The following is a 10,483-nucleotide window of genomic DNA, read 5'->3' on the forward strand; positions in this document are numbered from 1 at the left end:
ACTGTGTCCAATGTTGCGTGACATCGTGTCTTGTGTTTGGAGCTTTGGAGCAACATGCACGCTATATCTGTAACAGCTGGACTACGTCACACCGGAACTTGTTAGTGCCCCAGAAGGAGAAAATCTCTCCAACAAAATAATTTACATGTAGAATGAACATTTATATCTTTCGTAGGTGTGCATCAGACTATAGTGAACAATGTTACAAATGAATCGATCATGCATACATGCGTGGTTTTTTTTAGATGCATATAGTTATAAACCGTCTGTATACATTCACTTGGAATATGTTACGTGTGGCCAGTAATCATGCTCTGCTAAATTTTAAAAATTTCAGACGTAGTTGTGCATTTCAATCTTGTAGTAAGTAAATCTTATACGTCCTCGGCAAATTTCCACAAGTGTTCATCGCAATATACCCCTTTTCCTATTACACAGATGCGAAGGTTTATATTCGCAAGAGACTGCTTATACATTTCTGAAAATTTTTGTGGTGACGTTAATAGTTTTCTTGTGATATGTACCATTTTTTCTAATGAAATGTTATTTCAGCCATAAATATCTTGTTTCGTATAAAAATACAACCGTCTGCATTGTAAAGAAAAATGGATGGCTTGGAAATTGATACACTTTCTCTTTTCTTCCAGTTGAATATACAGATCACGATAGAATCTAATTTGCTTTTCTTCGCAGTCAAACATAACAAGTCTGATTTTAGATAAAACATACATTTACTTTAATAATAATAATTATAAATCAACGACATAGTAATAGTATATTAAAAATAATTTAACTAGGGACGAACAACATCAATGTCTCTTGCTGGAGAAAATAAAGAACTAGAAGACCTTACGAGCTTTTCTGCAGATTTGGACAGGTTTTCCGGTCCAGAAAAAGGGAAATGAGATCCACCCAAAGAACTCTTGGCAGCAGCATGTGATGACAAGATGTAGGGGTACGAGAGTGGTGGGTGTGCCAGGGATAGAGCACTAGGGTAGGGACCAAATCCGCCATAACGACCGGTTCTCATCATGTGACTAGCAGTGGAGGTGAGATAATACAAGTCCGAAGCACTATGAGGGACATGGGAGCCTCGACTTGAAGTAGATGACGTCACAATTGGTTTTTTCACATCATCGTCTTTTTCGTCGTCGGATGAGGACGAATTCAAAAACTGGGTCACAGACCAAATTTTAGATCGATTGTCCTGACTTTGGCTGGAATTTTTGTCAGATTTTATAGGTTGCGGGGAACATGTGGCAGCACTAGAACACGCAGGAGAGGCCAAGTCGCTGCATCTTGAATCTTCGCCAATGCTCAGATTTGGAGATGTTGCGTCTGCTTCCCTTCGAAGAATTTTATTCGATAAACTTTCACTTTCCGAGCTCAATGAATCCACTCTTTGTCGCGTGTCGCTGTCTTCGAAACTCAGATTGGAATCTTCATCTTCATCCACGCTGATAATTTTTTCATTTAACTCGCGGTCTTCATGATCTGTGGAATAAAATAAAATTTAAATAAACAAATTCTTATCAAATGATTTTGTAGCATCATTTATCAAATCAAATTCGTAAGAATTTTTTTCTGTTTGACAAGAAATGTTATCCCGATAAAATGAGAAATACGTGTGTTTAATTTTATTTATTTATTTTATTCAGTAATTATTGAGTTTGCGTTAATACAGTAGGGTGTCTCATATTTTTTTGGAATGAGTAATTACTCTACGTAACCTCTGTGTGCACATTAAATACTGGGTTTACAAAGTTAATTAGTCTTTACATACGCTTAACTTGTTACTCATTAAAGCCTCTGTTATCGCATATTAATCATGGAATAAATTTTGAAGTTAAATTTATTCAAAATATAATTATACATGTTTTACAAGATGCATTAGCATAAAGCGGTTAACAAGTTTAATATACAGTGTTGAATAAAAATAGCATAACCTTCATAATTTTAATTCAAATTTATTTTACACGTATGGAATACAGATTATGACTGGTGAATAAAGATGAAATATATCATCCACGATACGAGGTAGAACTAAAACCAATAAAACTAAAATTCACAAGAAGTAAAGTGAGAGGGGAAAATATTGGAAAATTTCGATGTACAATATCTATATTTGTTTTGTATTCTTGGTGAGTACTGGAGTCAAAATGATTCAAGTATATTCACTTAGAAGGTAAATTACATGTACATGTATCTAAACCAAGATATCAATTCTCTGCTCGAGGAAACGGCATACGAGTAGAATATAGTAATAATCAGAAAATCCTCAGGCATAATCGCCATTGAACGTTTCATTTATCAATAAAAATCTTCTCTAATCAGATTCAAAAGTTTCCTCTAAAGGAGAAATATCTATTTTTTGAATCTGGATTTTTGTCTCGATTTAAGTCTTATCGTTCCCCGATCAGCTTTTTGTGTTTCGGCGGAGAGATTTATGAATTATGTATTTTTTTGACAGTGGGGACCACGAATCTGTCTGTTCAAACGAAACCCTACATTATTCATAATGCAGGTGAATTTTACAAAGCGACTCAAATCTCCAAACCGGCCATCATGATGTATCTTTATCATCGAGACGAGTCGTCATGGGAAAAATAAACAAAGAGTTATAAACGATTTCTCTTTTTTAGGTTTTAAAACGTTACTTTTGATTAATCAACAACTCATTTATTAAAATTGGCATTATTTGGTCGTTAAGCAGGCCATAAAGTGGACCTTGAATTATTCCTTTTAATAAAAACGATTAAAAAATTTTTGTTTTAGTTTATTAACCATTGTGTTTGCGGTTTTTAATAGATTATCCCTCATTTAAAATTGCATTTGTTTAATGTAAATTAAAATGCATAATGCCTAAGGAGATTTCCTTTTTACATTAATATTCCATATGCTTCATTATTTGCAAATGAAATTTATAGTATACGTTTCTTTTAACCCCATAATTCACTATTCTGTTAATTAAGACTCTAAGCCTTGGAATCTTGTCTGCTAAAAATTTCAGTAAAACTAAAAACTTTGAGAGAATATTCAATTCCCACATATTTTTTTTTTTTAAAAAAAGAAGTAAATGATATAGATGATTGATTTACCTTTTTCATGTTCTTCTGTCTTAATTGTGCATTCTTTCTTATCTAAAAGATTTTCGTTTTTCCTCATCAAATCATCATCATCGTCATTATCTAAATCGTCGTCACCATCATCTTCAGATCTGTTTCTTGGCGACCATGTCATTTTATTTTCCTTTTTAAGTCTTCTCCTGGCGTTTGCGAACCACGTAGAGACTTGTGTGAGAGTCATTTTTGTGATGATGGCTAGCATGATTTTCTCACCCTTTGTAGGATAGGGATTCTTTCTGTGTTCATATAACCAAGCCTTCAACGTGTTGGTAGTTTCACGGGTTGCATTTTTGCGTCGTGCATTTAAATCAATTCCTCCATATCTAAAATGGAATTTAAAAAACCCATTCAAAAACCCATTCAGAATATTTTTATCAGTACATTTTCATCTTGGTAAATATCACAGAAATTGATGAGTTATTGTAGCTTGTAAAATGTGACCAGAGCGAGATTCCCCCCTCTAGATTGGGTCTACTCGGTCGAAATTGATATTCCCCGATTGTTGTTTTCATCAAAATCATAACAATCAAAGATGGATAAATAAAATTTAATCAAGCGAACTTTGGTCATTCTCTGCTTTCAGATTTATATTATCAGTGTTAACGCCCGGTTTAACATTGTGGTTATGAAGACATCAACTGCCGTGTTAAACTAAATGGGAAAGCGCCAATGAAGCATACAAACGCGGTCTTTATGAATAAAGAACAGCAATCATCGAGTCTTAATCACTTGATTTATCTTCACAATTAAACTCACGAAAAACGATAATTGAATATGATACATAAAAATATCATCATTTTACAAAGATTGATGGCAAGAAAAATATGCCAAATGCTTGAGAAATGACAATAGATAATGTACGCCGGGGAAATGCTTCAAATTCTGTTTTTCATCCCCGCATCATCCGATGAAATACAAAGCACTTTTTTTTTTTTGACAATTGTGTCTCAGTTATCATGACCGCACATTGAGAGAAATCTAATCTTAATCGAGATACAGGTGTGCAGTCCCATTGTCGTCTATTGTTACATCAAATATGACAATGTGTATTGTTATCATGTGACAAATACATACCCAGGTCCGTATGGGTAGACAGACATGGCCGGGTCATATGGAAAGCATGCCCCGGGCTGGGCGGCGGCCAGGCTCCGCCACGCCTCTGTCGCTTCTTTAATATCATAGGGACCACTTGTCTAAAATAAAGATATATATGTAGATAAGAAAATACAATGTATAAATAATAAACTACTACTCATGACATTTAATTTTCACTTGTTATCTTTGAAAATATCTTTGAAATATAATGTCAGTAAATTGTTCAATTATTAAAAAAAAATTATTATAATTTATAGTAAAGAAGAAAAATCATGATTAACCTTTTAAAATATATGTTGCATGTCAGTAAAATGCTTTAGATCAAACCATATGAAAAATAAATCCATTTGAGATTGATTGTTTATTTTCTATCATTATATTTTTAAATAGTTGTATACTATCAGGAATGATACCCGTAGTTTAAACATGAGCTTTGGTTTATATATGAAAAAATAATTATAAAGCCAGTGGCAATATGAAAATGATTTCAATTTATATAAATGTAATAGTATACTCACGAGGGGTGAATAAAATGCAGAGCCTTCTGATGCAAATGGGACTAGTCCTTGTGCAGTATAGGCAGGACTTCCGTAGACGCCATCGGGGAGCCCGGCAAGTCTGGAGTAGCCCAGGAGTGCCGGGTTGTACTGACAGGAACAGATTGTCTGGCCTGTGTGAGGGTCCGCAAGGATGGGGCGGCCGTTCTCACAGCAGCTTCTACTAGAGGTTGGACTGGGAGTTTTAGTCATCTGAAAAAAAGACATTTACATGTACACATGTATAAAATCTAAAAATCTAAATGAAGATATCAGAGAGATTGCATTCTGAAATATAGATTTCCGTACAAAAATACATAGGATTTGGCAGAACGGAAAAAGTAGCTTGATGATGAGAAAATATGAGATGTGTGGAAAGTAAAGAACATCAAAGTGAAAAAAAGAGCCGTAATTCGCAGAATATTTCAAAGTTGTAACTACCTGTGCTGAAGTCCCAGTTGGTATAGGAAATGGAACAACTTGGGAAATAGACATAGCAGTTGATTTAACACCTCGTCCGCTCAGCTGGACTAGAAGTCGGATTGTTATTCTTTTACTCTCAAGTTAATCACTCAGTTAAATTTGTATTCCAGCTCTGCACTGAACTCCAGCTAACTAACACATATTTACATCCGTACCGACTTGTCATATATGCAGGTGATACAGTCGGACATAAGGCTTTATGGGTTTTTTGCTGTAAAAGTTTTTGACCCATAAACACGTTGTAAACCAACTAACTTCCGTCTCATTTGACTATACTTCTGAAGAAATTTGAACCGCGATTGGTCATTGTTTCACCAGGCATCATCCCTCCTCCTAATTTTAATATTTAGCTCCGCCTCGGTGAAGATCAATGAAAGACGGCGGAACATTTCGCCGCCCACATCGTTAGTATCATTAAACATTTTCACACTTCTGTGCATCGCTCGTAGTTTCCCTCGTAACATTTTTTAAATTTCAATATTTTCTAGACCTGCTGAACACCTTTATTGGAAAGGATCGATTAGATGTCCTATCATTTTACTATCAAAATTACTTTTTGTAGTTAATGAGAATTTTAACGTGTTTCTAAGAAATGCAAAGTGTATCATTTGATTTCATATTGGAAATTAAAGAAATGTCATATTTAGATAATATTATGACGCGGAAAACAATTGTTAAGAGACAAATACAATAACTATTGAATTGAAGGTAACCCCTCGATGTCGACCCTCGCCTTCTCTTGCTGTTTGCATGTCATTAAGCCATTCTCTAACAAATGAGAGGCAACACGTTGAATATGTAATTATGTAATTACATGACAAAATAAAAAGTCATAAATATTAAGTTAAAAGTACAGTCAGCTTTGTCATGCCTGCGTTCTAAATGCCTGTCTGGTGATGATGGTCCGGCGGTGCGGTACCTTGCTTAATGGTTATGAATACTTAACTGTCGTAGAATCATCGTCTTTAAAAACGTTAAAATCTATAATCAACATAATATTATTTCAAATTGCACTCGAATAACGTCGTTATCTACATTTTAAAATAGCAACAATTATACTAAAGAGATGAGCCCAGCGCTTGATACAAAGACATGGTTATAATTCCGAAGCGACTGCCGAAAGTAAACACTAGAACGCACTAGATGAGAAAGGAAGGAAATCTTAGATTGGAAAGGAATTTAAAATAAAAGCGGTGATTGAGAGGAAAAGATTTCAAAGAATTTTCTCTTCATGTTTAATAAATAAAATAAAATTTAAGAAAATAAAACCCACTTCTTTATTAGGTTATAATATATATATAGATCATAATTATTTTTGTTTAATTTTTTATGCATGTTTTTGTGAAAATAGTTTGGAAATTTGTCCATTTGGGCTTAATGTTATTCTGTGTCTTAGAGAATTTTAATATTGTTTCAATTGTTGGATTATGATAATGGACGAGACTGCATTACATGTTTGGTTTGAAAAATATTTTATTCACATATACTTATGTAATCATGTAGATATAAATGTATAGCAAAACAGATCAAACGTTATTATCAGTTTTTGCTAATTTTCGTTATATTGAATATTGAAACTCATCATTTTTTAAAATTTTCCTTCTCGATAATTTTTTACATGTTTAAAGACTATTGAATTTTCATCAACATAGAATTATTGACAGGTGTAAAGCAGTGTTCAGGAGGTATACAGTTGTTATTATTACAGAACCTTATTCATGAAAGGTCAAAATTATTGCTTGTCATTGTCAGATCAGTTGCGGTGTCTTCTCCTAATTAACTGCGACTACCACTTCCCCTTAATAATGATGCCAGCATTTGTATAGGTATAAATTTATTATTCATCTTTCAACGACACTGATTTTGAAATATTCGCCTATTACAACTATTATCCTGAGTACGCAATAAAGTATGCATGTTTTAATCATATCTAAAGTAATACACACACACACACACACACACACACACACACACACACACACACACACACATGTATATATATATATATATATATATATATATAATATTATATATATATATAATATTATATATATATATATATTCAAACTCTAGATTTTGAAAGAAAAAATACCACCCAACTAAAATAATGGGTTTTACTTCCTCAACCCAAATTAAAATTGAAAAACAATTATCCATGTATTAGTTTTGCTTTTTTTATTCTGACGAAGAACTTGACTAAATTTCCTTATTAGAAAATAACGGATCAATTGTGTGGTTGTTTTTTTTTTGTTTTTTTTGTTTTTTTTGTTTTTTTTTTTACAACTGTTTAGTCTTATGTATTAGTAAAACTAAGTATTAACATTTTGTCAGAATTGGTTAAAACTGTGTAGCGGTGTACTGACAAACAACAGTGATAGTGGGTGGAATGACAATGCAAGTAGAGAATGCTACATTTACAACAAATAAACATTAATCATTTAATGTTAATTAATACCACTGCATATATTACACAAAGAATTTTAGCTATCGCCTTTCGGTGAAAAATGCTTCAATATCAACAGAAGTCCTTCATAAACAGTATATTTCGGATCGCATACACTTGCACGTACAACATTCCATTACCATATCGCAATGTTGTCCTTTACAATCTAAAATTTAAACAAATTATATTTATGTCAAATTTAGAATTTTTAGATTCTTAATTAGTAATGACTAACGTTCGACTTTGATTTAGACGTTATTCTATTTTAAAAGCAGAATTCGGGTTGGGTATAATGAGTGTCAGCTAGGTGTTACTAACACATATAGAGTAAGGAGCAAATAGTATACGAGATAAACGGGAAGAGGGGTAATCCATGAACTATGTAATCGTATAGTTAATTAAAAGAAAACCCATATGGAGAGTAGCGGACCAAATTAAAGTATAGCGCTAAATCGCTGGTGTTTGTTTGACACTTGCATTTACATCGAACCACATTTCAATTCCATATTATCATCCGATGCGATGTTTGTATTTTAGGTCAAACAAATATAATTTTGACTATGCAAATATCAAGATTTTAATATATATTTTCTATCTCCTGAGTGCTCTAACATTGGTATAAATCAAAATAGTGAAACTGTGTATAATAAAATGATACAAAATAAACAAGACTTGTGTATGTTTAAGATAAAACTATTCATGTTATGGATTTTTATTCAAATGTTTATTTATGAGATATATAACAAACATCAACAAAAATTATGAATGGTTATATTTTGAAAGAAATGAAAGAAAAAGAAAGTATGGAAACATTCTGATGATTTTGATCATTGATACTAAACAGAAAACGGTGACGTAATCAAAATTGTCGTCCTGTGCGGCAAAAGCTTGTATAACGGAAGCACCACAATGCAACGTGCGCTGAAAAACAATAATACTCTGCTAAAAAGTGTCAGAATCCCTAAACAGGCGTCATAGGGCTATTACTAAGTCAAAGTCAATTTCCGGTAAAACCTAATCACGAAGTTTATTTCTCATAAACTATGCTGAAGTGAGAACGTATGTTTCAGGGATGGGTAATCCTCAGAAGAATATGAAATAAAATAAATAAGATCATGAAGACTTTCACTTCATTTTTTCAACTGTGATTCTAAGCATCATACCAGTTTCTTTGTTCCCAGCGATATTTAAAAACCGACTTAGCCGGGGGAAACTGCACAGAATTGCTGCAGTGGTTGTCAAAAAACATTGTCAATATCATTTGCAATGCAGGAAAAAATATAAATGAGCTCTTAGTCACCTGAACGGAAGGACAAAGCATGGGCGATTCGCATCTGTTTACTCGTCATTAGATACATATTTTTCTCGCCTTTTTAATGACGAATTAATTAATTTTTGACATATGAAATTGATCAAATATTAGGCTTGCACATGCCCTCAACGAAGTCTGTTTTTTCTCACGAAGCCGAGCTAATGTGACAAAGTCACACTTGTATGTACATGACTCTGTTCAATCAAATCATATTTAATGCCTGATTAATATTGACGGAAACAAATTGACAGAAAATATATGACATGTCAAATCTTATTCTTTATTGATTTACAAATGCGTATTTTTGACAAGTATGTCATGAACATTGCAATCAAAATATCCAACCTTTTCATTAAACCCCCCGACAGGTGTACAATCCTTCAGGAAAAAAGAAATTTTTCCCAGAAGAGGGGGAAATGAACGGTGTAAGTCGCTTGTGTACATGTAGAAGGAATGAAGAAAGTCACTAAGGAGAGATCATTCAAAAAACGCCGTAATGCAATTATAATGACCTCGAAAATAGATATGAAAAATGTTAAATAAAGTAATTAAGATCTGCAAATGAGAAGGATGTCCAAAAGGTGTAAAACGACACCGAATTACCTGTAATTGGATTTTATTTTAAAAATCGTCCAATGCTATTACCTTTGAATTAAAACTATTTTTAGAATATTGAATTTTGCTTCATCCCATACTATGTAGGTAATAATGAGATCTCAGTATTTATAGGGTTTCTGCGTTTTAATTTGTGTTTGCTTACCATGATCGGTCAACAATTCTATTTACAAAAGTTTTTTATAATTTATATGAGCAACTTTTGTTTTAAGTGACAACAAAGAACATTGCGCAGTTTGTTTTTTTTTTACTTCCGACACTTTTAAAAGAACAAATGAAATTAAAATTGGGATAATATTCAGCAATAAATACGTATATCATATTGGGCGCTGTTTCATTACATCAGAATTATCATCATATACAAACATATTTTGTGCATAATGTTGTAAATACACAAATTAGTCCTCGTCTCTCTCTCTCTCTCTCTCTCTCTCTCTCTCTCTCTCTCTCTCTCTCTCTCTCGATATATATATATATATATATATATAGACATACCAGGAATATTACTGTAAGCGGAAATGTAGTATCAATGAACCTTAAATCAGATTTCCAATGATATTGCAATTAATTATTTTAATTAAGTTATAAACACCACATATATCATTTTTAATGATGACCTTGGTAATGTACTTTAACTCCGATATGTGATATATTGATACACTGCAGAACGAAGCTATGCCATTCATTCAAAAAACCAGTCGCCCCACGTCCAAATATAGTTACTTAAACACCGATGTCACCAATGGATGATAGCGACACGATCCTTGTCAGAACGAAGTGGAACTGAATTGCAACGTAAATCATTTTCCATGATTTACAATTAGATCAGTTTTTCGTTTTGATGGAGGCATTTTTGATAAAGTGCAAGCATGAT

General features: G+C 32.9%; 1 protein-coding gene across 1 annotated transcript; it reads right to left on the reverse strand.

Moving 5' to 3' along the window:
* Window positions 1–712: 712 nt before the first annotated feature.
* On the reverse strand, window positions 713–5,518 carry LOC125651255 (homeobox protein caupolican-like). The gene is made up of 5 exons (XM_048879836.2): window positions 5,198–5,518; window positions 4,739–4,969; window positions 4,200–4,318; window positions 3,099–3,448; window positions 713–1,494 (listed from the first exon to the last, which is right to left on the reverse strand). The coding sequence occupies exons 1-5, from the start codon at window positions 5,249–5,251 to the stop codon at window positions 794–796; spliced, it is 1,455 nt and encodes a 484-aa protein (XP_048735793.1). The 5' UTR covers window positions 5,252–5,518; the 3' UTR covers window positions 713–793.
* Window positions 5,519–10,483: the final 4,965 nt, after the last annotated feature.

The sequence above is a fragment of the Ostrea edulis genome, chromosome 1 (genome assembly GCF_947568905.1).
Source record: "Ostrea edulis chromosome 1, xbOstEdul1.1, whole genome shotgun sequence".
Lineage (NCBI taxonomy): Eukaryota > Metazoa > Mollusca > Bivalvia > Ostreida > Ostreidae > Ostrea > Ostrea edulis.

Coding starts and splice junctions, on each gene's coding strand:
- LOC125651255 (XM_048879836.2), bottom strand. CDS start 5,251: ATGTCTATTTCCCAAGTTGTTCCATTTCCTATACCAACTGGGACTTCA. Junction 4,970..5,197: donor CAACTGGGACTTCAGCACAG/GTAGTTACAACT, acceptor TCTTTTTTTCAG/ATGACTAAAACTCCCAGTCC. Junction 1,495..3,098: donor GACAGAAGAACATGAAAAAG/GTAAATCAATCA, acceptor TTTATTCCACAG/ATCATGAAGACCGCGAGTTA.